At 44.6% G+C, this 27,304-nt stretch overlaps 1 protein-coding gene across 1 annotated transcript in view; it reads left to right on the plus strand.

The window, feature by feature from the left end:
• Nucleotides 1-27,304, plus strand: part of HIF1AN (hypoxia inducible factor 1 subunit alpha inhibitor) — a 77,080-nt gene that overhangs the window by 22,110 nt on the left and 27,666 nt on the right. The window contains exons 3-5 of the mRNA XM_029609080.1: nucleotides 12,904-13,052; nucleotides 22,292-22,437; nucleotides 22,704-22,810. Of these exons, the coding sequence (XP_029464940.1) occupies nucleotides 12,904-13,052; nucleotides 22,292-22,437; nucleotides 22,704-22,810 (402 nt within the window). The remainder of the gene's footprint in view (nucleotides 1-12,903; nucleotides 13,053-22,291; nucleotides 22,438-22,703; nucleotides 22,811-27,304) is intronic.

The raw sequence follows: 27,304 nt of genomic DNA on the forward strand, positions 1-27,304 counted from the left end.
TGAGAACAATTTTAATACCATGTTTCATGCATGTGATCAGTGCCGGCTTATTTTGTTCTGTAATGGTGGGAGCAGCTAAGGGAAGGAGCTGCCTGATTTGAAACCTTTCACGTTGAGAATGTAAAATACAGATCAGAAAGAAAAAATGATATCTTACATTTAATCGACCCAATAAAAGTACTAAGATTTTGTTTTGGCTCTGTTGGTGTAAAGTCCATGTTATGCCTAAATGCAAGATTTGTTTTGTTGTGAGTGGGTATCTGAGGTGGTTGAGTAAAGTGTTGTGCTGTACCTCGGTCCTGCAAGGAGCAGTATAAGAGTAGGTGAGGGGAGTCCATGTGCTCTTACTGACCCTTTCTGATAGTGCAGGAAACGCACAATACCCAGGATGCATAGTTTAGGCATCAGTTTTGCAAGTGCAGAACTAAGCATTGCAGTGCTGTATTCGTGCGCATTGGGATTAAGACCCCATCCTGCTTAGAACAAAAATGTATTCTTTACCCACTTGCTTTTGGTAGAGTGTAATCCCTGCCCTGGCTTATTATTTGGCTAAAACAATGTTAAACAAAGTTATGGCTTTTTCAAAAGAAGTGCGGTGATAATGTGGTAGGGGATGCCAGGGAAAAGGCTGGAGAGAATGGAAAAGAGGTGAGGGAGAGAGAGGGGTAGACGAAAACATAAAGTAAATCAAATAGCACCCCACGCAAAATGAGCAAAAGAGAGTAAAATAGAAAGAAATACAGAAAAGAACACACCCAAGTGAAAGAGAACCCCCAGATTAGATTGTGTGTGTATATATATATATATATATATATATATATTTGTACGTAGTGCACGTCCAGTAACTTTATTGGTCCTGAAGAAAAGTTTGAGGCTTAGTAAATGGGTAACATCTTTTATTGAACCATTGTCAAATAATGTAAAGATATTGTTGTACCGGATGTTGCATGATCTTTGCCTCCCCCATTGTAGCAGCAACCAGAAATCTGATAGAAATATGCAGTTATACCATTAGCATTCAGAACAGAATTAAATATTTATTCAGACTTATATTCAACTTTTGCTCTTTTTTCAGCACTTCAAAGTGGATTACATTCAGGTACTGTAGATATTTAACAGTGGGCACACCAACTGTAATTAATAGTTGGTGTGCCTACTGTTAGCTTGCAAATCGGCTTTAAAACAAATGGGGTAATGACTTTTTTCTGCTTGCTGCTGGAATTTTCAATAATTTTTTGGCTTTCTTGAGACAATTTTAGCAGTCGATTGTCACCAAATTTCCATAACAGTCTTGCCCTATTTATTTACGGGTTTTTTATATACCGAGGCACGTTTGCAAAACATCACCTCGGTTCACAATGTAACATAACTGAGCAACAAGCTTTACAATAATAACATTTTTTAACAGGGAGGGGGTAAACAAGGACAGGAGTAGATAATACGTGAATTATATACATATGTACATGTTAGTTTTTACAAGGGCGTTCATCAATGCAATCAGAATAATTAGCAGGGGAAAGTAATAGGGGAGGGGAAGGGGGAGTATATTCACAGTGGGTGGAAGGAGGGGAGAGTAAGTAGAAAGGGCAAGAGTCAGTCGGGAGGTCATGTCACATGTTTGGAGGGAGTCAATTCGTTAGTCCGGGTACGCTAGTTTGTGCTTGAATTTTTTGTGGCAAGGTTCCTGGCGTAGTTGGGAAGGCATTTTATTCCAGTGGGCAGTGCCTGCAATGATGAATGATCGCTCTCTAAAGGTGGTGTGTTTCATGAGCTTAGGAGAGGGAGTCTGGAGTTTGGCCTGGTGAGGCGTTCTTGTGGGTCTGGTCGGAGTGTGAAGCAGGAGATGTTCTGGGAACCATTGCATGTCATGGTTATGAATGGCTTTGTGTATGAGCGTGAGTACTTTATATACTATCCTGGAGGTTACAGGGAGCCAGTGTAATGATTGGAGGACGGGAGTGATGTGGTCATGACGGTGAGTATTGGTAAGGATGCGTGCAGCAGCATTTTGTAATAACTGTAGCGGTTGTAGAGTACTTTTTGGTAAGCCTAGGAGGATAGCATTGCAATAATCAAGTTTGGACAGGATCATAGCTTGCAGTACTGTGCGGAAGTCAGAGGAGTGAAGAAGAGGTTTGATTCTCTTCAAGGTGTGGAGTTTGAAGAATCCGCTTTTTATAGTGGCCGAAATGAATTTTTTGAGGTTAAATTGGTTATCTATCATAATTCCAAGGTTGCGGACTTGTAGGGTAGGAGGGCAGTGGGGGGGTGGGGGAGAGACTGCGTGAGGGGTTGTTAGGAGGAGAAAGAATGAGTAGTTCTGTTTTGTTAGTATTAAGTGCAAGGAAATTATCGGAGAGTAGTTTATCTCAGATAGAGCAGAGTTCCAGATCTTCATTGCATTTGTAATGGAATCATTAATAGGAATGAGTATCTGCACGTCGTCCTCTGAACCCAACTTTCACTTTGATCTAATTTTTCAGCAGTCCACTTTTTTTGAAATAAAGGTTGCTCCAGCATCACGTGCCTCACAAAATGCAACACAATTAATATGATCAATCCGATGCAGTTTTTTACTTTCATACATTCTGGCCATAAATAATAAATTTAAGAGATATGTAAGGCACTGTTAAATTCCAAATTGAATGGCCTACAAAACAGTACAAAAATTATATCAGTGGGATAATCCAGTGAGGCAAAGGTTATGCAACACCTGGTACATGAGTTTGTGGGTCCACACAGGTGGCTTCTTCAGATGTCACTGCAAGGCTGAAGAAAGAAAGTATTTTTGTTTAAATAACATTTGGGCTGATACAGTAAAAAACGCGGGAGAGCGGGCGAGCGCTCGCTCTCTCGGCGTGCACACAGGCCACTCTCCTGTGCGCGCGATTCAGTAAATTTATTTAAATTAGGCCCGGCGGTAAAAAGAGGCGCTAGGGACACTAGCGCGTCCCTAGCGCCTCTTTTCGGACAGGAGCAGCGGCTGTCAGCGGGTTTGACAGCTGACGCTCAATTTTGCCGGCGTCGGTTCTCGAGCCCGCTGACAGCTATGGGTTCGGAAACCGGACACCGGCAAAATTGAGCATCCGGTTTTCAACCTGCGACTTGCGGACCTATTTCAAATTTTTTTTTCTACTTTTTTAAACTTTCGGGACCTCAGACTTAAAGCTAGCACGTCGAAAACGCGCGTCCAAATGCCGGCTAACAGTGCGCTCCGTCAGAGCGCACTGTACTGTATCGGCCCGATTGTGAGATGGGGAATTCTGAGTAGGGAGAGATCAACGTGATATGAAACTCATGTATTGCTTCATATTTTTATTATTCTTACACATGACCAATAAAAATATTGAGGCCTTTAGGACAGCCCTCAAAAATCCTGTGGTCTTGGTGACTTTCTGAGCAAAAGAAATTGGCACTGGGCCACCAATAAGAGGGCAAGCAGATGGCTGAACTCCAATCAGGTGTGAAGGCTGTCTTGGGTGCTTTGCCTTCCTGTCTGTTTTCTGCTGCTGGAGCAGTCCATCAATAGAGACTCCAAGGGTATTGATGTGCTGATGGCAAGGATTAGAGAAACTGTGCAGATGAGTACCTGGAGAGAACAGTCTCACTGCAAACGTCAGCCTCTGATGCCGCAGCGCCATGCTCTCCATTTAGCACCCTGAGGAGCTTTGGGTACCAGCAGTGGACACCACCTCCGATTCTTGTAACAACCAAGAGACATAGCAAACAAATGCCTGGCCAAGGATGGCTGCGTAATGGCAGGAAGACTGCAGTAGCCAGAGGAAGGAGGCAGAAGTCTGCACCTGCTCCAGCAGCTGGTTAGCCTCTTCGAGAACCTCATCAAAGAGGCTAGTTGCAGATCTTCGCTATCTTGTCATTTTCTTTTCCTGCTCCTGCTTTGAAAGAGAGGCCACTACTAGTGCAGCCTGTGACCTTACCCTGCCATAGAGAAAGGAGTAGTGCTGCTGTGAGCTGAAAGGCTGGGGGGGGGGGGGGGGTGGTGGTAAGAAGAGACTACAGGCAGTTGAGGTGGAAGGGGAGTAAAGAAAAATAAAAACCTAAAGCCAATGAGAAAAACGTGAGAGGTGGCTCAAGTGTAGGGAGGTGTATTGCACTTTAACGCTAGCACCGTATGCTGGTAAAGCTGATGCCATTGCAAGTAGATTTGTAGTGGAATTCTTGAGGATTGCCATGGTCATGGTGAATGGTTCAGACCATATGTTGCCAGCGATTTAAACTCATAGGTGGAGGTAGTAGACTGCTGATTGAATCAGACTATCCTCCCCAAAAATTGGGGTCAGTAGAGAAACACGTAAGGCTATTTCTTGCATAGCTATCTGTAAACAACGGTGAGAATAAGTAGGGGCAGGTTTGAGGATTTACAGGGGGAAGAAAAGGAAGAGAGAAATATTTGGAAGGCTGCATGCACATCCTCATAATCTAGATAGTTTCCAGATTTGCAGGTCCTAATTGCAGAGGCAGGTCTAGAGTGTTTTACAGAGACTTGGTTCAATGTGTGTTATGATTGGATATGGGCATGGCCATGCCAGGCAATAATCTGTTTAAGAACCAGGTAGGCAGAAATAAAGAGAGGGGAGATGTAGTACTTTATGAAAAAATAATGATGATGAAGTAATTGAAATTGTTGAGGCATGGAGGAGGCGCTGTAAGTTATCTTGGAGAAAGAAGATGACACTTTTTTCTCTATATTGATAAGATCAGTATATCTCCAGGAATGCTGGAGAGCACTCTAGTTAAATGTGGGGGCTAGAAAGAGAGTTTGCTCTCCCATATAGGAAATAAAAATAAGATCAAACAGGCAGGAGCCAGGGAAAGTATCTGGCTGCAGTTGTTGGTCTTCAGGAATATCACCACTGGCTGTACAGCTTAACTCAGAAGGAAGAGTGCTTGTTGCCGGTGGGACAGTGATGCCAGCACAGGCCACAGGGCCCAGAACTTGTCCCTGCAGCAGTAATGCTCGCCTGTTGGTTTTAGTTACAGAAAATAAGGATAGTGTTTGTTTTCAATACCCTTGGCATGTTGAAACTGTTTCCTTTAAAAATGCAACACAAATATAGAGGGAGAAGGAGTGGTCCAGGGCTAATAACTAGAGAAGCCACCCTCTTCCCAAACAGCTGCAGGTGGCTCGTCCTGATTTCATTTAAATGGTTAACCATTTACATTTTAGTAGGTTAAACTGTTGTCTTGATAAATATTTACATCCTTAATTTAAATATCTGTGATGTAAATAATGCATAAGAATCATTTGTGTTTCAGTGGAAAGAAATTTCTAGAACAGGACATTGATACAAGGCTCCAAGGGGGCAGATTCAGGAGTAAGATCAGAAAATATTTCTGCCCAGAAGGGGTGGTGTGTGTATGTGTACGAAAAGGTCTCCCAGAGATGGTGGTAAAAGCGAAAACAGCACCAGAATTGAAGAAAACCTGGGGTAACCACAGAGGATCCTTAGCTGTGAAGAAATGAAGGGAAAGCCAAGGATGAGCAGGAGTCTGTGGGAGGAACCAGGACATAAATTGGGCAGACTACATGGCGGCCTTCCATTTCTTATCTGCTGTAATATTCTGTTTCTGAGATTCTACATATATGTGTTTGTCTAAATGCATCTCTACATAAAGGCATACAAGCATTCTTATAAAATATACATTTTTATCCAGAGATGGAAAATATTTTGAAAAGTTAGCTGCCAGGGAAAAAAATTGGTTTTCTTTAGAATTTACTCTTTATTGCTTTCTTTTAATGCTTGTTTCAGCATATTTGCTCAGTTTGGGGAGGTTGCTTGTATTTTCTTCATTTCTTTATTTTCCTCTGCCAGCTTATGTCTCTCCTTTAAGTTGTTGCTTCTCTCCAGCCTCTTCCTCTCCTCCCTAACTCTACCAGCCCTCCTGGGCCTGCATCAGCCGCTGCAGTCCTCTGGCAAAGGTCTCAGGCCTTTCCTAGACATCCCACACTAGCAGGCTGCACTGGCAAGCTCTCTTCTTTCTGACAGTGATCTGTGTTGCCAGGCTGCCCAGGAATGGTTGCACAAACATGCTTTCCTTGCCTGGAGTCCCAGCTCCTGCACATCCTACTCCATATGGTCAGGCACCAGCAATGAAATTTTAGTGACTGCATGGGAACTTTCTCTCTCTCTCTCTGCATATGTATTGTTTTATATATTGGGCATATTTTATTTTATGGATTCTGTGCTTCTCTTCAGGCAATCTGTTTTGGAAAGGAGGTTAAGAAATCAATAAACTAATTAACACAGTCAAGATGATATTTTGAGCATTCTTGTTAATGCTGCTGCTTTAACTAAACTTTGTTATAAGTAGGTTTTATGACGATGAGAGGTGCACGTCGACTCCACGAGAGACTTTTGCTATGATAAGTGTTCTTGCATATTGTTTGGGTGTGTAAGCATGCTTAGAAAGCACTCATCGATAAGGTTATTCGACTTTCTACTCAGGTTGACAGGCTATAAGAAAGGTCAAGGTCTATAGAGAACAGCAATAGAAATAGTGTGGATTATTTAAATTACCAAGAGAGAACTAAGATTTATATGACATTTCCCACTGATACTGCTTCACACATTTCTTAAATGTTGCAAATCTGATGACTAAAACATGTTTGGAATTTATTTGTTAAATCACGTATACTAAAAGGCACAGAGAGAAACTTGAAGAATGATGTATTGCAAAGTAAATTCTTTAATTGACTAACCATTTGGTTCATAGCATTATTCTTCAAACATATCCACATTTTCTCTCAATAAGCAGTTTTTGTAATGTTTCATTCTTACAGTAAGGCCCTGCATCTCCTTCTTGCATCATTTACACATGACACATTTTTCTTTTTTACCCAGGGAAGAAATATCTTCAAAATAATCTCAGATGAGGGTTCTCTTATGCCACGACAGTATCCGTGGCAGAACCTAGGAAACTGTGAACTGAACATTGTCTGTCCTTTTACTTTTCAGTTTACTCTACTGTTCCTTTCTACTCTACCTCTGCCCTTTCCTCTGTTGTCTCTGTCTTAATTCCTCTGTCTTACTTGGCTGAGCTCCAGTACCTTTTAAACCTCAGAGCAACAGTAGTCCTATCCAGCTCATGCAACTTTAGTCTGCTGAAGAAACAAACGGAAAGCTCAGCATTTTCTTGAAGCAAAAGCTAATAGTTACTGGGCACTACTGAGCAAACTAGAGATAAATATTGAAATAAATGCCTGTGTTTGATTGGTAGGTAACTCAATGCATGTGAGTGTGACAGAACCCATTTATTCATTTTTCCTCTTTGTGCAATCAGACCAGTCCAGACAAATGGGTAATGCTCACCAACTAGCAGATTGAAACAGAGTAGAACAGATTAGCTGAAATCACCCCGTTTTAGACATCAGTGCTGACCTTAGCCTGCCAATTTTCTCTGTCTTCAGAGGATGGTAGTTGAGCATCCAATGCTGTGAGCCAAGGCTGGGTTAGGCTAGGAGACTTGGAAATAGTGGGCAACATCGGAAGTGAAAGACTTGTTCTCCTTCCCTCAGTTAAGCATAGCCCTGGACTAAGAGTCTGGAATTTGGAGTTGGCAGCAACTGAGGTGAAAGCCTAGGCTCCCTCTTTCAGCTGAGTACTGCTGGAGCCAGGAGTTCTACCAGTCTTCTTGGTACTTGGTTCCTCCGCTGCTCCCCACACCCAAAGGGAACAAGGAGGCCTTTCTCTTTAAACAAAAAAAAAAAGAGCAAGGCACTGTATTCGTTGTTAGTATGATAAAGTTTAAAAAAAAGAGTTATAAGGAAATAATCAGACTGCAGGAAGAGACTGGATTAGACAGCTGACTGAGACAGTGCTTTCCAATTTCAGTAGAGTTGGGTGAGTCTAAAAATTTCTCTCCTCTTTTCCCTGCTGCGGTAGTGAGTTTTTGGCAAGTAGGCAAGCAGAGTGCAGACAAAAGGCCCTATTCTGCAGCTCCTGTGGACTTTGGAAACAGCTCCTGGGGGGGGGGGGAAGGGTTGTCTTTTAAGATGTGCCACTTTTATTTGGATTCAGGCGGCATGCCATGGACACATGATTGGGGGGTAGGCTTATGGTATGGGTTCCTGCCAGGGAAAGGAGCACTATGCCTGGAATGGTGGCCATTTTGGGATCGTGGAGAACTGAAGAGTATTCAGGGCCTCCTCACAGCACCGCAGGAATGTGGCAGAGCAACTGCAGGGCCAGCTAGTTTACAGGCAGTTGTGGCCTCTTCCCCTATAGAAGTCACCTCCTTTGCATGGGCTGCTATGTCCAAGGAATTTGAAGTGCATATGTACAGTTTTTTTCTGTGGGACAGAGTCTCTAAATCCACTTCAGCCTTTCCTTCTCCATTAGAGGCCAAGAGGACTAGGAAAGGAGTGGAACTGTTTGAAAATTAACTTTTCTATTCCAAGTCAGAGGATTCCCTAGAGGAATTTAGGATGCTGGTAGTGATGAGTAGCTGGAGGAGGGCGAATACCTTCTGGAAGGTGAGGATAACTCTTCTATGGTCTACTCTTTCCATAAGGAAGAGCAGTTCTCTTTTTTTTTCAAGCTCACAGGCTCTGCGGACCTTAAATATGGCTGAGGAAAAGCAAGAAGAGGCTTCTGCTAAGGATCCAATCATAGTCTGCATCAGGAAGTCCTCTTAAGCCTTTCCCCTTCATAAGACAGTAAAGGATTTAATTGATCTGGAATGGGCTCTCCAGAGGTGAATTTGAAAGGAGGATGCTTTTTAAGTTACACCCCTGGTGTCTCGGGAGAGGTTTAGATTTCCTAAAGTGGATATACTGGTGTATTCTATCACCAGAAGGACTCTATTCCAGTGGAAGGTGGTGCAGTCTTGAGCAGAATCATAAGATCGAATCGCTCCTCAAGCAGACCTTTGAAGCTTCAAGTATGGTGCTTCAGATTGCATCCTGTAACTGTATTGTGGATAGATTGGGTTTGTGATTGTCTCAAGGCCTTCAAGAAAGGGTTCGGGTTTGGATGCCAAAGGTGTGAGCAACTTTTCGCACTTTGAGCCCAGAATGGTGTATCTGGCTGATGCTTTCTTTATTCTGTTTGGATAATAGCAGGATATATAGCCTCTATTATAGAAGCTAGGCAGTCACTATGGTTGCTTAATTGGTCTGCGGATTGTGTTTCTAAGACCAATTTCCAAAGCTTCCCTTTAAAGGAAGCCTGTTGTTTGAAGAGAATCTTGAGAAAAATACAAAGGTCTGGTGCAAATCCAAAGTGCCAAGGCTTCTGGAGGTCAGGCCGAACTTTGCGTTGTGGTCCTCTCAGGCCCATAATAGATTTTGCAACACTCGGAAGTTCAGGCAAGGTAGTTCTTCATCTAATTAAAAGTTCTGGTCCTTTGGTATATCTCAGAGGGGATGTAAGGATGTATCCTCTGGGTTAGCGGGATCCTTTGTTACTTACCACTGAATGCTTGGGGACTCAAAATCTGATTAAGAAGATAGATGGCTGCTTATCAGTTTTGTCAGAGTTGGGCCCACATTTCTAAGGATTGTTGGGTCTAAGAGCTCATACAAGACAGTCACGACTTGGAATTCTATCCTGACTTCAAATGCTTTCTGGTTTCCCCTTCTCATTCAATCAGGAAGAAAAATGTGGTGAAGATGACCCTGGAATGGCTTCTCTACTTAAAAGCAGTAGTTCCAGTCCCCAGAGATCAGTCTGGTCAGGGACATTATTTGATTTATTTTGTAGCTCCCAAGAAAGATGGTTCCTATTAGATTTAAAGCAGGTAAACAAGTTACTCAAAGTATCTCACTTCAAAATGGAGATGTTGAGCTTGGTCATTCCAGTAGTCAGACAGGGAGTTCCTGTCTTTGTTGGACCTTATGGAAGCTTATCTCCATATTCAATTATGGAGGTGTCATCAGAGTTTCCTTCGTTTTGCCGAGCTGGGGGCCATTTTTAATTCCAGGTTATGTCCTTTGCTTTGGCCATGGATTCGAGGATCATCTCAAAGGGTAATGTCCGTAATGGCTGTGACTCTGCAAAAGGAGGGAATCTTGATACACCCTTACCTGGGCGATTGACTCATAAGATCAAAGTCAGAACAAGAAAGCTTTGCAGCCACCTAGAGGGTGGCAGACATTTTGCAGAATTTGGGATGGAGAGTAAACCTTTCCAAGTGCAGTCTACTGCCCTTGCAAACTCTAGAATATCTGGAAGCGTGGTTCAACACAGTATTATGTTGGGTTCATCTGACTAACAAAGGGGGGGAGCCCAAGCTGCAATTGCAGGTTCGTTTTTTATCTGTCAGGAATCAGACGGTATAGAGTTATCGGGAGTTGTTGGGCTCCATGGCGGCAGCATTAGATCTGGTTCCTTGGTCATCAGTGCACATGAGGTCCTTCCAGCGAGCTCTGTTGTCCAGGTGGGATCTTCAATCTCAGAACTACTACAAGAGGCTACTGGTGCTGGATCCAGTCCAGAAGAGTCTGAAATGGATGGATTCCAGGAATTTGATGAAAGGAGTGGACCTGGAGTCTCCAACCTGAGCGATGCTGTCAACAGGCACCAGTCTTTTAGGATGGTGGGCTCATTGCCTGGGTCAAGTTGTTCAGGATTGATGGTTGGAGGAAGAAACAAAGTAGTCCATCAATTAACAGGAAGCCTGGGTGACTCGTTTGACCTTCTGCAGTACTGTGTCCCTCCTAAAGGTTAGAGCTGTTGGAGTAATGTCGAACAATGCCATGGTAGTAGCCCATGTGAATCAAGGGGGAGCCGAATGCACAGGTATTAGAAGAGGTGTGTTGTCTGTTTAGATGGGCAGAAGAGAATCTGTAGATAGTTTTTGCCTCATGGAGAATGTTCAGGCATATTTTCCCAGCCACAATGTAGTCCATCCTGAATAGTGGTTGTTGTCCGTGGAGGCCTTCAATCTGATAGTTGACAGGTGGGGGTTTCTAGTCATGGATCTGATGGCAACCAACAATTTTTTCAGTTGAAAGAAGCAGAAGAGGTCAGCCAGTCTGGATACCTTGATACATCCTTGGTCAATGGAGGCGATTCTGTACATGTTCCCTTCTTTGCTGTTTGTGGGAATAATCGTTCAGAGGATTGGATCTGGTGATTCTAGAGGCTTCAGATTAGCTAAGGCACTTTTGGTATGCAGATCTCATCTGGTTGGGGGACGGAGAGCCCTGTGTAGGGCTCTGTTCTTGCAGGGTCTCATTCTTCATGAGGATCTGGATCGGTCTTGACCCTTAAGAGGTCTTGATTGGTCAGGAAGGGATATTCTCCTGAAGTGGTAGCCACTCTTGAGTATCGATGTGCCATAAGAGAGAGAGTTTCCAGAAAGGTTGTAGTGGCTAACATATTGGATTTTTTGCAAGATGGATTTCCTAAACATTTAGCTTTGAATTCTTTGAAGATACATGTGGCAGCTATTTTGTGCTACCAAGGTTGTGGTTTTAGGAGGCCTTTGTCGTCTTATCTGGATTTTGCTTGTTTTTTGAGGGGAGTAAAACACATTAGATTTCCAATAAGGGACCCCATTCCTTCTTGAAATTTGAACATGGCGTGTCCTTGGCGAGTGAGCATTTTGAACCTTTAAGGATGCTTCCCCTGAAATTACTTACCTTTTGAAGATAGTGTTTCTAGTGGCAATTTGCTCAGCCAGGAGGATCTCAGAATTGTAGGCATTGACATGCAGGGAACATTTCTTGGTTTTCTCAAAGGATATGGTCAAGATTTGAATGGCGCCTTCCTTTCAAATAAAAAGCTGATGTCACCTTTAGTAGAATCAAGAGTGTCTGCCTTTCAGGATGCTTCATTCCTTAGATGTTAGAAGAATGCTTCTACTTTATTTGAAGGTCACAAATGAGTTTCCAAAGTCTGATCACTTATTTGTGCTGCATTCTGGAGTTAGGAAAGAAGCCCCCACCAAGTCTTCCATTGCATGTTGGGTAAAGGATGTGATTACAGCGGCTTGCATGAAAACGGGCAGACCCTTACACAGACAGGTTAGAGCACACTCTGCAAGAGCGTAGGCTGCTTCTTGGGAGGAGAGTTGCAGCTGTTCTTGCCACAGGAGATTTGTAAGGCAGCAAATTGGTCTTCTCTGCATTATTTTTTTGGAACATTATTGATTAGATGTACTAAGGAGGCGGCCTTCTTCGCTGCAAGAGGTTCTTTGAGCGGAGTTGCCAGTTTCCTGCCCAGTTCAGGATTAGCTTGGGTATATCCCATTCATCTGGACTAGTCTGGATGAAAAGGAAGATGAAATTTATTCTTACCTGATAATTTCCATTCCTTAAATCCAGTCAGACCAGTCCAGAAACGTCCCTGTTTTACTGTCCTTACTCTTTTTGGCTGTCTGAAGTAATGTAGACAAGTTGCGGCATTATCCTTTTAGGCAGATAATTTGGAAGTCTCTCTTTGTATATAGTTCTGTTTTGCTGTGTTTTTTCCCTTTCTTGATTTCTGGAAAACCTTTTGACTTTAACGGGTTTAAATTTTGGAGTTAGCTTGATACTGGTAATACTGGCAGGCTGAGGTCAGCACAGATATCTATAAGAGGTGATGTTAGTTGTTAGCCTGTTGTTATCTGCTGGTTGGTGGGCATAACCCATTTGACTGAACTGGTTTGACTGGATTCAAGAAAAGAAAATTATCAGGTAAGAATAAATTTCACGTTGGGAGACTGTAAATGTAGGTTTACCACATAAAAAAATCTTTTTTAAAAAATCATTTTTATCCATCTTGCAGAACTATTGTATTGAAATACACTGAAAAGAACTGTGGGTTAAGGAATTATTCAGTTTATTGCAGATTTGTTATACCTGTGCGCTTAAGTGTGTTCCTGTATCATCTTTTACTGAAATGTGCATGCATCTGTGTATTTTAATTCAGATCTCTTTCTGTATTTGCAATGCAGGCTGTATCTGCAGCAGACACTGAATGACACCGTCGGGAGGAAGATCGTGGTGGATTTCTTGGGCTTCAACTGGAACTGGATTAATAAGCAGCAAGCAAAGCATGGCTGGGGGCAGCTGACTTCCAACCTGCTGCTTATTGGCATGGAAGGTGAGAGGAGTGGGAGAAAGCCTTGGGCAGAGGTTTACATCTAATTTGCTCATTGTGGACCTACTGGACCTGAAAACAGAAGTACCTGACATGCAATACAAAATTGGGAGGAAATCGGCTTGAACTGTCAGTGTGTTGCTCAGCAGCATGGCAGGAAGGAAGAACAAGATCCAGGGTCCTGCAACCGTTTTGTTAGCATCAGCTTTGGAAAAATCAGTTCCTGTGATTTCCCTCTCTCTCTGCTTGCAGCAAGGCTTAATTTTGTCACAAGTTAGGAGATGCTTCTGTTTTAAAAGAGAGCTCCCAAGCCTGTTGTTTTGTTTGTTTATTCCCATGCCTAAATTATAAAATACTAGTCCAGTAAAACTACTCCTCCAACCCCCAGTCTAAAGAACGGAGAATTGTCACTAACACCATTCTTTTAATATATAATTTAATCAGTTTATTTATTTATTTAATTAACATATTTATATACCGTTTTACCAATCAAAGATTGAAGAAAGCGGTTTACAGCCATAAAAATAAAATCAAATGATGATAAATTCAAATAAAAATATAAAGATAGAATAAAAATACAAATAATATCTTGATCAATAAAATTAAAATCTCTAAAAGAATAGGCCTAACTATTACATTATAAAAACAAGGGAAGAGAACTTGAAGAATTAACATAAGAAGCCTAAAATGGATAAATACTACAAACGGCTGAATTCCCTAAGTTGATCCACTATTGTATCTGTTCTAAACTCCCAAAAGCTTCCTTGAACAAATAGGTTTTTAAAGCTCTTTTAAACTCCTTTCTATTATGAATTTGTCTCAAGTCATCTGGTAGAGTATTCCACATGATGGGGCTGGCCACTGAAAAAGCTCTTTGTCTAGTTACATTAAGGGCTGCCGTTTTTACTGTTGGAACTTCTAATAAATTTTTACCCGCTGATCCAAGGTCTCTTGAGGGTTTGTAAACTCGTAATGTAGAGCAGAGCCAGATGGAATCAATATTATTTAACAAACAATGAATGACCATAATAATTTTATACCTTATTCTATATTTAACTGGTAGCCAGTGTAACTTCTGCAAAATTGGAGTAATGTGCTGTTTGATGGGTGTTGCAGTAAGAAGCCTGGCTGCTGTGTTTTGAATTAGCTGCAAAGGTCTAATATTCGAGTCAGGTAGGCCCAAATACAAACCATTACAATAATCAATACCTGAGAAAATTAGTGCTTGCAAAACTGATCTATAGTCATGTGAAAATAATAAAGGCCGTAATCGTTTTAACACATGAAGTTTGAAAAAAGAATTTTTTATGTTGCGTCAAAGATAAGTTGGAATTGATCCAAATACCCAGGTTCCGCGCTACTTTAGAGATTTAAATAACATCATTTCCCAGCATAATATTAGTTGGAGGAGCATTACTAGAGTTTGATATGAAACTAAATTGTGCAGTCATTCCCTTCTCAAAGGGCCTTTAAGGCCACAGAAGCTTCTTAATTGGCGACTGGTGCATTATCCTTATTAAATGGACATAAATTAAAAATAAAGTTGCAACTCATATAAAGCAAAAATATTGCCTTGTGCTCAATATCAGTTTGCCTGAAGCTTAGTTTTCTCTTTTGGTCTGATTCATCATTCTTCTTTCTTTTTGTTCTCATATGTTTTATTTCTTGTGTTTTTAGAAATTTGCCACCTCCTTACTTACTTTTTTAAATCTTGTTTTCCTTTCAAAAACACCTTTCCAAATTTTGTTTTTTCGCGTTCAGGTAGGTCAATCCCAACGAGTGGGTTATGCACCTCTGCCAGTAGATGGAGATGAAGCAAAAGCTGACGTCATGGCTATATATTTACTGTATCTCAACTGTTCCTCTCTCCTTACTCTCTTCCAACCTCCAAGTTCCTGTAACCTTCATTCTTTGTAACTTACTGCTTACCACTTCCCTTAACTCTATCAGTAGCTCTCTAGCTATGATTATTGTTAAGTTAAACGCCCATGTTTGATGTGAACCGATGTGATATGACATGTCATGAATGTCGGTATAGAAAAGAATTAAATAAATAAAATAAATATAGTCCCACCCTGACATCAGCCCGCCTGTATTCTCTGTCTCAAGTAGATGGTGGACATGCATTTCCTTTCGAGGGACTGCCTGTGAGTAAAAAATAAAAAAAAAGAGGAAAAGAAGAAAGAAAAGCTGGAAAAGAGATATCTTTGTAGCACCGCTTGCCTCCTGAGGTGATACCGTGCGGTCTCTCCCTCAGTAGAGTGCCTCAGTCAGCTAGCCTTGGCTTGCATGGACCTAAATTCCAATTAACGGTTGCAGGCCGAGAGAGGCTTAACAGTGAAGGCTTTAGCCATCTCCCCCCATAGCCGGGACCTGTTCCTGCTTTCAGCCAGGGAGGGCTGAGCTCAGGTAAAGGTTTTTAACTTAAAAAAAAAAAATTGTCAGTGATAGGAAGACAGCAGGAGAAGGATCTGTTTTCTCGGCGGTCAGCTGTCCCGCTCCCGTCTCTAGGGAGTTCTGTGAGGTGAGGAGAGCATGCAAGCATGGCGGGTTGAGCAGCCATTTGGCTAGGCACTACTTCCAGGTTTCTCCCATTTTGGCATACGGTAGGCCATGGGGTACTTTCCTGTGCTTTTTTGTTGCAGACCATCGGCGCTTGCCTGTGTGTTCGGGTGTACGCCCATTCTCGTTTGTGCGTGCAATTGGACATTCTTCCTTCTGGATGCATATCTTGTGTGCCTAGTTTAGGCATCGGTCCTGGGTTTCTAGTTTGGGTGTCCAGTAGGACGAGTGGCCTAGGTGCAAGGGCTTGGATGCACATTTTTTTGTGCGTCTGTATTAGGCATGCTTGTACACGCAGGAAAGCTAAATGTGAAACTTCATTGGGCTGTGCACTTATAGCATGGTGCCCGCGACAGAGTAACCTAAGCGCCTATCTATCTGTGCTGCTGCCACATCAGAGCCATTCAGCCGGACTTTTCTTTAAGCCTCCTCCTGATTTTGCCGATGATGGCCCATCTTCTCAGTCTAAGGGGAGTTGAGACCAAGGGGTGTCTCCTCCCCTGATTGGTCCGCAGGTTGAGACCTCAGGGGACACTGGCTCTCAGGACGTCAGGTTCGGGCCTGTGGGGCCTGGAATGGACCAGGCCTCCTTTTCCTGGGTGGAATTCTTCCAGGGATTGCAGACATTTCTAAAGAGCCAGTCTGCTGAAGTGGCACTTCTTACAGGTCTATCCAGTAAAGTGCGGCCGCGTTTACCCCGCTCCTAACCCGCGTTCTACTCACTTTCCGGCCGCGTTAGCCCTTCCTGCGATCCACAACCCCCTTTAACCTACCCTTACGGCGTCCTAAAATCCCCAGGCAACTCCTTCCGCACGCGGCATGTATATTGCATGCAAACGAGCGAATTAGCTATTCCCTAGCATCCAGTAACCCGCGCCCCGACTATCGCTATTTTACCCTGCCATTTTGCCGCGCGTTTAACCTGCTAACTTACCGCCTACCCTTACCCCTGCATTAGAGGCAGGGGTAAGGGTAGGCGGCAAGCTGTCCCCCAGCTCCCGCTCACCTGCCCTGGCCGCGTCCATGGATGCTGGTCTCCGGGGCAGCCCCAGTCCTCTCCCCTCCTCCCGAAGCAAAATAAAAGCGAAAAAAAAAAAATTGCAAGAGAGAGAGGGGAGAGGACGGGCAATCCTACGCTCGGCGACTTACTTTTGCAGCTCCCCTCCGGACATTGTGGCTTCCCCCGTGCCAGTCCCCTCTCCCCTCCTCCCGATGCAGGGTGCAAAAAGCAGCCTTGCTCCGGGAGGAGGGAAGAAGGGACTGGCAGTGTGAAGCGGCGAAGCGACTTACTTTTTGCAGCCCCTCCGGACATCGGACGACCTCTCCTGCCTTCAGCTGCTTGCGGAGATGGACGGCCGCTGAAGACGTGACATCACATGCCGTGACGCCAAACGTCGTGACGACACGTCTTCAGCGGCCTTGCAGGCGTCCATCTTCGCGAGCAGCTGGAGGCAGGAGAGGTCGTCCGATGTCCGGAGGGGGGTGCAAAAAGTAAGTCGCTTCGTCGCTTTACACTGCCAGTCCCTTCTTCCCTCCTCCCGGAGCAAGGCTGCTTTTCGCGCCCTGCTTCGGGAGGAGGGAAGAAGGGACTGGCAGTGTAAAGCGACCTCTCCTGGCAATCCCGACTTCCTGGTATCTGTCATTTCAAATGACATTTGAAATGACAGATACCAGCGTGGCCGTGAAGCGTTAGGCCCGCGCACCCAGGATACTGTATAGGCGCTCTATCCAGTAAAATGGGTTGCGCGGTCCTAACGCTTCATGGACGCTTCTTAGACGCAGCTTGCATTTGCAAGTTATTTACATACAGGATCGAGCGGTAGGTGAGCTGCACTGTGCGTGCGGCAACTGCGGGTGCGCCGGGCACTAACGCAGCTCTTCCTACCGCTCGTTACTGGATAGACCTGTTAGGTAGGTCCAGGTGCTCCGAGTGCTCCTTCGCCTGTCTCCCCGTCAAGTGCTGTAATGCAGTGTGTTTGACAGAGCTTGAATGCAGGTGGATCAGAATGATACCAATGCTGATGGAGGCTCTCCTGTTGAGGAAGGGGATATTCCCTCAGATTTGTAGCCATATAGAACTCTGTTTCTTTCAGAGAGATGAGTTGACGGGTCTGATATCTCAGACCTTGAAGACCTTTGGAGTGGCTAGGCCTGACTCCTTGGGGCATAGAAGAAGGACCCTATTTTGGTCACCCTGCGCAAGACTTCTTGTTTCTTTCCCCTTTTGAATGCAATCCAGGAGTTGATTGATCTGGAATGGAATGTGCCAGAAGTGTTCTTTAAAGGAGGATGCATATTAGCAAGTTTAATCCCCTTGGATCTGCAGGCCAGAAAGCAGTTGCATTTCCCTAAGGTGGATGCCTTGGTGTGTTCTGTTACGAAACGTACCACCAACCTGGTAGAGGGCGGTGCAGTTCTAAAGGATGCTCAGGATAGGAGGATTGAGGCTATTCTGAAGCAAGATTTTGAGGCAGTAACAATGAACTTGCAAATTGCTTCTTGTTGCGTCTTGGTAGCTTGGGCTACCTTGCGGCTTTGTCAAGAGTTTGGCAGCATTGGGTCCAGTTTAGGGCATATAGTAGAACCAGGGGCTGCCTTCTTGGCTGAAGTGGGCTGTGACTTGGTATGCACAGCCGCCAGAGGAGCTGCTTCAGTTATTGTGGCCTGGCGAGAGCTGTGGCTGTGCAACTGGACAGCAGATATATTTCAAAGTTCAGTCTGACTAAGCTCCCTTTCAAAGACTCAAATCGCAGCAAAATATAGGCCAATATTCCATTTATTTTGGGGTGCCCAAGAAGGAAGGGTCGTTTCGGCCCATACTGGATCTCAAGGGCCTCAACAGACATCTATGAGCATTTCAGGATGGAAACAATGCGCTCAGTCATAATGGCGGTTCAAGCAGGAGAGTACCTCACGTCTCTGGATCTGATGGCGTATCTGCATTTTCCTATCTGCAGGAACATCAGCGGTTCCTCCAATTTGCCATCCTGGATCATAATTACCAGTTTCAGGCCTAGCCTTTTGGACTAGTCACAGGGCTCAGGATCTTTTCCAAGGTCAGTTAGTGGTAGCGGCAGCCCTTCGCAAGGAGGGCATTCTAGTTCACCCCTCTCTGGATGACTAATTGTTTCCCACAGGGTGATTTCCTTGCTTTACAGGAATTAGCCCGAGTGGTGAATCTGGCCAAGAGCAATTTGCAGCCGTCTTAGAACCTGGAGTATCTCGGGGTTTGATTCGATACAAGGTAGGGCAGATTGTTTCTGTGGAGTCTCGGATCCATTCATTGATGTTGCGAGTCCAATCCTTGATGAACTCTGTTCGTCCGATGGTATGGTTTTTATTTACAGGTCTTGGGTTGATGGCTGCCATATTAGAAGTTCCCTGGCTGAGGGCACATATGCGCCCTCTTCAGCGCGCCTTGCTCTCCTGATGGAGTCTGCAGTCGCAGAACTATGCAGTGAGGCTGCAACTTCCGTTAGAAGTGAAATCCCAGTTGAACTGGTGGTTACACGTGGACCATGTCAGGAAGGGAATTCATAACAGATGTGAGCCTCCAGAGCTAGGGGGCTCACTGTCAGGAGTTGATGGTGCAAGGGTGCTGGAATGCAGTGGAGCGGTAGTGGAATCTCAACAGACTGGAGGCATGAGTGGTTCGGTTGGCAAACCTGCAGTTCGCCGAATGGCCAAAGACTCGGGCGGTCCGGATAATATCTGACGATGCAACAACGGTGGCTTACATCAATCATCAGGGTTGGAATCAAGAGTTGGCAACTGTCTGAGGAGATAGATGCACTCAGGTATGGGCAGAGCAGCATCTCCTAAGCATATCCACCTCTCTCATTCACAGAAAGGGCAATATCAGAGCCGATTTCCTCAGCAGGAGAAGCTTGGACCCAGGAGAATAGGGCTGGTGGACGAGGCCTTTCAGTTCCTGGTGGACTGCTGGGGCCTACCAGATCTAGACCTGTTGGTGAACTTCAACAATGCAAAAGTTCCATGCTTCTTTAGTCGCAGGCGGGACCCAAAAGTGATGGGCATAGATACTCTCGTTCAGGAGTGGCCACATGGTACCCTGCTGTAAATGTTCCTACCTTGGCCTTTGATAGGCAGGCTGGTACAGAAGATTGCAAATCAAACCAACACCATCCTTTTAGTAGTTCCGGATTGGGCTTTTACGCCGTGGTATGCCAATCTTAAGAGATTTCTAATGAGCAATCCCCTCCGGCTACCATCTCGGACGGATCTATTACATCAGGGGTCCATTCTACAAGAGAATCTAGGTTGGTTCTATCTTACGGTTTGGTCGTTGAAAGGGCTTAGCTGTGGAAGGGTGATTATTCGCCATCTGTAATTTCCACTCTTCTTCGGGCCCGAAAATTTTCTATTTTTCTAGCTTACATTAGTTTGGGGGGTCTTTGAGGAATGGTGTTCCTTAGCGAGGAACTCAACCGCTCAAGGTGGACATTCCTTTGATCTTGGAATTTTTACAGGATGACTTGCTTAAGGGTTTGGCCCTTAGTACCTTGAAGGTTCAAATTGCGGCACTGGCTTGTTAAGGTGAAGTCAATGGAGGGCCTTTGTCTTCCTATCTGGATGTGTCCCATTTCTTGCGGGGAGTTAAACATCTTTGTCCCCTGTTGTGGCTTCTAGGATCTTAATTTAGTCCTCGAGTTCTCGGCCGGTCCGACTTTTCGACTGTTGCGTATTCTTTCCTTGCAGCTGCTTACTTTGAAGACAAGTCTTTCTGGTAGCAATCTGTTCGGCTCATCTGGTCTCTGGGCTGCAAGCTCTTTCCTGCCGTGAGCCTTTTCTCTGTATGACTGCGGGTGTGGTTCGGTTTTGGACTGTGCCTTCCTTTTTGTCCAGCGTGGTTTTGGACTTTAATTTGAATCAGTCCTTTTCTCTGCTTGCCTTGGCCAGGGACAGAGATTAAACTGAGTACTGTCTTTTTGCATTCCTTGGACGTCAAGCGTTATTTACTGTGCTACTTGGAGGTGACTAAGACTGTTTGGAAGTCTGATCGCCTGTTTGTGCTCCATGGTGGAAGTAAGCAGGGAGCAACAGTGACGTGGGCATTGATTTCCCACTGGGTTAAGGAGGTCATTATGGCAGCCTATGTGGCTTCTGAGGTTGCTTTATTGAAACAGATTAGACTGCATTCCACAAAGGCTCAGGCGGTATCGTGGGCGAAGCTTCGTTTGTTGTCACCTGCTGAAATTTGCCAAGCGGCGACATGGTCATCTTTGCACATCTTCTCCAAGCATTACAGCTTGGATGTTAGGGCTAGGGCGTGGGCGGTTTTGACTGGGCTCCTGGCAGCCTCCCGCCTTTTTCCAGATTTGCTTTTATACATCCCACTTGTTGGGATTGAACTACCCAAACTCTGAGGAAGAAGAAATTACTACTTACCTGATAATTTCCTTTCCTTTAGTGAAGGGTAAGTTAATCCAAGACCTCCGTTGGCTGCCAGACTTGGATTTTGTGGTTAGCTGTCTTAGGGTGAGCGATGCAGAGTATGATTCCTGCTCTTCATTGATATAAATGGTAAGTGGCTTCTCTAGCTGTTAGTTTGCTAGATATGTTCCTTCTTTTGGCTGAGCTCAGTGTTTCTGTTGGTTGAGAAACATGAATGGTTGCTTGTTGCTAATAATGTTTGAGTTTAATCAGTTTGTCCACAGTTTGTCTTTTCTAGAGAATACTGGCGGGCTGATGTCGGGGCGGGCCTATATAGCCGTGTTGTCAGCTTTTGCTCTGTCTCCATCTGCTGACAGAGGTGCTTAACCAGCTTGTTGGGATTGACCTACCTTTCGCTAAAGAAAAGGAAATTATCAGTTAAGTAGTAATTTCTCCATGCACTTGTTTTATTTTTTTCCTTAGTCTTTTTATGTTTCCCAGTTCAGATCTTTACCACTTTCTTGTATGTTCTACATTGTTTTTCATTGCCTTCGTCCCTCTCCCTACCTATTACATATTCTTCTCCAGTTCTGCATTTTGTTAGTGGTGGGATATTTTCAGCATATTGTTTTCTTTCCTTTGATTTTTCTTCTCTTGTCCTCTCACTATCTGTCGCTTTTCCCTGCACATGTGTTCTTCCCCTACCCTGATGCACTGCACCAGCATTTTGAACTGTATGAGTTGTACAGTTTATGCTTAGACATGTGCATATCTTTAAAGGGAGCACATGAGCTAGCTTTCAGCTTTCTCTGTAGAAATCCCTTGATTGTGCTCCCTCTATGGTGCTACTGGTTACAGACTATTTGCAAGATATTTATTACCATCTTAGTGATTGAAGACAGTCCCCTTTGTGTTTTGTAAGGAGCATTACCTTGTGACTCATGAGGGAGTGCTTTAGCTGGGAAGTGTCCATGCAGGACAGCAGAAAAAGGAAGCAATATTCTTGCAAAGCAAGACCTTTTTTTCCCCTGTGCCTCAGATTGTCTCCAACTCAGCCACTCAATTTCTGTGCCACTAGAGAAGTCACTTTTTCTCCCTGTGTCTCCCTTTAACTAGCTGAAATTTGAAGCTGTCATACAGATCAGTTGCCAGGCCATCTACTCCAGAATTGGCCTCATGTGTGTTCTTGAATCTGTGTAGTTATAAAGCATGACATGTGCTTGCTTGTGTGTACTGTAAAGGTAGGTGATTATTACTGTTGGTGCATTGGTGACTCTTATTTACAGGGAATGTGACGCCAGCACACTATGATGAGCAGCAGAACTTCTTTGCCCAGATTAAAGGTTACAAACGCTGTATCCTGTTTCCACCTGAGCAGTTTGAGTGCCTTTACCCTTATCCTGTACACCATCCCTGTGACAGGCAGAGCCAGGTGAGTGGCTGTGACCCCCCAGCACACCCCTCTCCCAATCATTCTGAGACAAACCGCTGTTCACACAGAGGTCAAGGCTCTAGTTTTCCTCACGCACTCCACTTTGATCTCCTATGCAGTATGCTGCTATTTGTAATTTAACACACTGATTTTATCCTGTTATGTGTGCCCAGCAAATGTCACCTACAATTAAGCCCCATTCTGTAGTGCCCTGGAATTTCTTATGCTCTGTATCCTTAAGGGTACCCTGCGTCTTCCTCTGCCAGGTGGACTTTGAGAATCCGGACTATGAGAAGTTCCCAAACTTCAGGAATGTGGTTGGCTACGAGGCAGTGGTGGGACCTGGTGATGTACTGTACATTCCCATGTACTGGTAAGAACATCCTTCTCTGGTGGCTCAGCCCTGATATATGTTTCTAGTTTTCTCTGATCTCCTCTGACACTGCAATGCAGGGCACAGGGGCTTAAATGTCTGTGAATAGGAGTAAAGTGAGAAAGGGTAGAGGGTATATGGGTTTCAGTGTGAAAACAATGAGGCTAATGAATCATAATTTCCTTTGACTCCTGCTTAGATCTGCCCTTACACTTGGAGGTTTCCCTCCTCAGCTGCTGCTGCTGGTGATAGAGGGTGCACGGCCTTCATGATCTCATTTGCCATAGGCCCTTGCCAGTAGTCTCTGTCTCCTGCAGCTGTGCACAAGTGTAGATGGACTCTTCAGATCCTCCCAGAGCCAGCGTACAGCCCCGGCCTGGTTGAGCCCTTAGCTCTTGGGCCAACAGCCTCTAGGGGCTGCTTTTCCCAGTAAAGCTGCTTCCCATGTGGAATCCTGGTTGTAGACACCTATGTGTGGATCCCTGTTTTCCCTAAGGACTGAGGATCTTTTAGGAGGCTCCTAGAAGACCTTGCCTTGTTTAAAAATAATAATAATATGGACTCTTCTTGCCCTTTCAACAACCTCCAGTTTCTCTTAGCACTTTGCCTCTGTTCCTCCCTGGTTGTTGTCCAGGGGAATAAAGCAATGTTAAAAAAAAAAAAAAAGAAAGACAGACATGTAGGAGAGGAGCTGTGGCACCAATATGTGACAATCTGCCCGCAGCAGTGTGTCCCTGGAGATGGTAATTACTGTGGGGCGCTCGGAGAGAGAGGGAAGCAAGGACTGCACTGTTCCACATTGTATGAGAGGCAGGCGCTTGAGGCCACTCTAGCCTGGTGAGGCACTTTGGAAAAAAAAAAGAGAAAATGCTGCGAGGACACAAGTGATTATCCTGTGGATCGAGAGAGGTTTGAAGCTTTGCCGGCTTTTCTGCTCTGCCTGTGGTGGAGGACCAGACCCGGCCCCTCTGGGTGGAGCCCACTTCAAACGCCCCCCCCCCCCCACCGAGCAGGTGAAAGGCAGTGCCAGGGCCAACAACGGACTTTGCTCCCTTTACTCTGGAGGAGTAAGAATTGCTGCCTTTAGGGCAACCAGGTCTGTTAGCTCCTCTCCCAAAAGGGGACTCTGGAGAAGGAGCTGGAGACAGGATGATTTTCCCAGGACAAGACCTTGAGTGAGATCCTGCTAGGGGTCCAACGAGAGCCTACCTCATAGGATTCTCCCCGGATTTTGTATTGATGCACCAGGCTTTCTTCTGTCCAAGGATCAGGAAAGGAATGAGGCCCCCAAACACTCACAGGATACACTTTAAAATTAAAGTGTCACTTGCTGTTAAAGCCACACCTGACTCCAGAGACGAGAGTTGGTTGGTGGAAAAATCAGAGCCTTGTGCACCTTCAAGCTCCCAGGAGGGGCAATGCTCATAGGAGGAAGAGAATTCCTCAGTAGTGAAGCTTTATTGAAAGGAAATTTCAGCTGTCAGTACTAGTGTGCAAGTAGCCTCGAATATCTCACACACCAAATACCTATAGTACCTGAATGTAGTCCACTTTGAAATGATTGAAAGGCAGAATATAAATAAAATATAAAGAATAAAAAAAAGCAGAAGACCTGACCAGAGGTGATCCTAACCTTCAGGGGGATAAGGAAGCCTTCAAGAACATTTTCCTTACACAAAGCCCTAAGATGGATGGTGCTGGCAGAATTTGTCTCCCCACAGGGAGGGAGGGGGGCTCAGAGGAGGCAGTCTGCAAGTGTCTTTCCAAGCATGTTACGATTATACAAGATAGCCCAACATTTCTGTAATATCTGTTGGCCTATATATGAACATAAACTTTATTAGCAAGTGATTTATTTTTTTTTAAAATAAAAGTGAAAAAAAAATTAAAAAGTATTAATTTTTGTCTTAAAATATTTCTGTAGACTTGTGATATTGCAGATACAATGTGTGACCTGGGTAGGATATCCTCTAGGTTGGTTGCCTCCAGGGTTGCAACCAGGAGACTCTTCTGGCTCCGTAACTGGGCAGCGGACTCAGCATCCAAGTCATGCTTCTGTAAAATTCCCTTTAGAGGGGGGCTACTATTTGGAGAAGACTTAGAAAAATTAGTAAATGATATGGGTGAATCCAAGCCCCCAAATCTCCTGGCGGGTTGAGGCTGGTCAAGCACAGGGTGAGCTTAGACGACAACATTTCAAGTACAAATACAAGGGTAAAGCATCGGATCTTGTGGCCTCATAAGGGGCAAAGAATAGATTCCAGTCCTTTTGAGTGGCCAAGAGACCTAGGGGAGACCTACTAGCAGACACAAGAAGCGGTCGCCCTCCACAGTGATATCCAGTGGGTCCCTCAGGCAATAACACTGTTAGGTGGATGTCTGTTGTGGTATTACGCAGAGTGGACCCAAATTACTAATGGACCTGGATATAATTTTGAGGATGTTCGTACCCGAGTGCACCTCCCCAGTACCAATTCCTTTGATTTTCCCCTGCACATCACAAGTTGAGAGAGAAGTGATGAGAGCAACCCTGCAGAGTTTTGAGACTTGGAGGCCAAGGTCCCAATCCTTTCCCAGGAAAGGGGTAAAAAATGTACGCTATTTCGAAATTCCAGAAGGTGACAGTACCTTTTATCCTGTCTAGAAAGGTGTCAACAAATGTTTCAGGGTACTCCACTTCAAAACTGAGACACTCCATTTGATGATGATGGCATTAAGAAAAGGAGATTTTCTGGCACCATTGAATCTGGCAGACCCTTTTTTTCCAAAGTTTTTTTCGTTTTTGCATCCTAGGCCATCACTTTGTTTCAGGTCTCGCCATTTGGGCTTGCAGCTGCCTTGAGGACTTTTACCAAGGTCATGGTAGTTGTAGTAGCAGCTGTACACAAGCAGGGGATAATGGTACCTCCTTATGTGGATTAGCTCAGCATTTAAAAAACCGCTCAGGAGGACTGACAGGCTTCAGCCACGATAGTTCAGCTTCTAGAGAGACTGGGCTAGGTGGTGAACTATACAAAGAACAATTCAGAACCTTCTCAGTCAATAGAGTTCTTAGGCTTGATCCTTGACATGGGGGAATGGACATGTAACTCTCACACCCAAGAGAATCACAAAATTAATAGAGCAAGTAGGAGTGTGCAAGGGTACTGGATTATCTCCAGCTCTTGAGCTAATGACAGCCATTATAGATGTAGTGCCCTGGGCCAGGTACATATGCATCCGTTGCAACAGTTGTTGCTAGCCTGCTGGTCTCCAGTCACTCGGGACTATGACCATCGCTTACAAATCTCATAGGAGGTGGAGGAGAGCCTGGGCTTTTGACTTCAGCTTCATAAAAGGGGTGGACCTAGAACCACCCGATTGGGGTTGTCTTAAACACAGTCGTCGTCATGATCGGGTGGGGAGTTCATTGCCATGGCCATTTGGCAAAGGGAGCTACTTGGAGGAGGAAGCTCGTTGGCCAGTAGATTAGAGATAAGGGACATCCAGTTAGCACTTCAGGCCTTCCTATTAAAAATAAAGGGATGGCAGTCAAAGCCCTCTCAGACAGTGCCACTTTAGTGACATACATGAAAAAGCAGCCTCAAGCTTGTGTTGGAAGTGAGCGGGGAGAGAGAAATCTGCCCCAGTTGTTTGCATCTCATATTGTGGGAAGAGAAAATATTCATACAGACTTTCTCAGCAGGAACAGGCTGGACCCAAGAGAATGGGAATTCAGATAGCAGGCCTTCCAGATGATAGTGGGTCAATGGGGATCTTCGGTTGTGGACTTGAAGGCAACTCAAACCAGTGTCAAAGCAGTCAAGGTTGTTCAGTCGGCAGAAGGCATCGGGGTCCAATGGGATAGATGCCTTAATCTGACCCTGACCAAAGAGCAAGCTCCTATATGTATTTATGCTTTGCTCCAGATTGGTAAAGAGGATAGAGTTCATCCCTCATATGTAATACTGGTAGCCCCAGATTGGTTGAGGAGGCCTTGGCATGCAGACCTAATAAGACTCCTAGTTGGGTCCATCTGCAACTCTCCAGAAAACAGGGATTGCTGTGACATCTCCATTTTGTCTTACAGCCTGGTACTTGAAAGGGCACGGCTACAGGGTTATTCCTAAGCAGTTGTAACAACCATGCTGAAATCACTTAAAAGTTCAACCTTTTTAGCCTATATATTAGAGTATGGAAGTTGTTCGAAGCTTACTGCCCGGAGCATATGACTTTCCTATGGAAGTTGGATCTCTCTCAAATCCTAGTGCCCTGTATGTACCCGGATCAGTCCTGACTGTGGGTTGAGCCTCCTTTCCAGCAGGTGGAGACAGACTAAAACTGAAAGGATATCCTGTATGAGGACAGAGCCTATCCTGTAACCCTTCAGTATTTGTCTGTCTCCAGCAGGTGTAGCACGTCTCCCTTCGGTCTCCTGATCTAGGCTAGTCAGCCTTCTTTTTCTTCCTTTCTTCTGAGATCAAGCAAGTCATTTCCTGCTCTATGTGCCATATT

The sequence above is a fragment of the Rhinatrema bivittatum genome, chromosome 7 (assembly GCF_901001135.1).
Source record: "Rhinatrema bivittatum chromosome 7, aRhiBiv1.1, whole genome shotgun sequence".
In the NCBI taxonomy this organism is placed as follows: Eukaryota; Metazoa; Chordata; class Amphibia; order Gymnophiona; family Rhinatrematidae; genus Rhinatrema; species Rhinatrema bivittatum.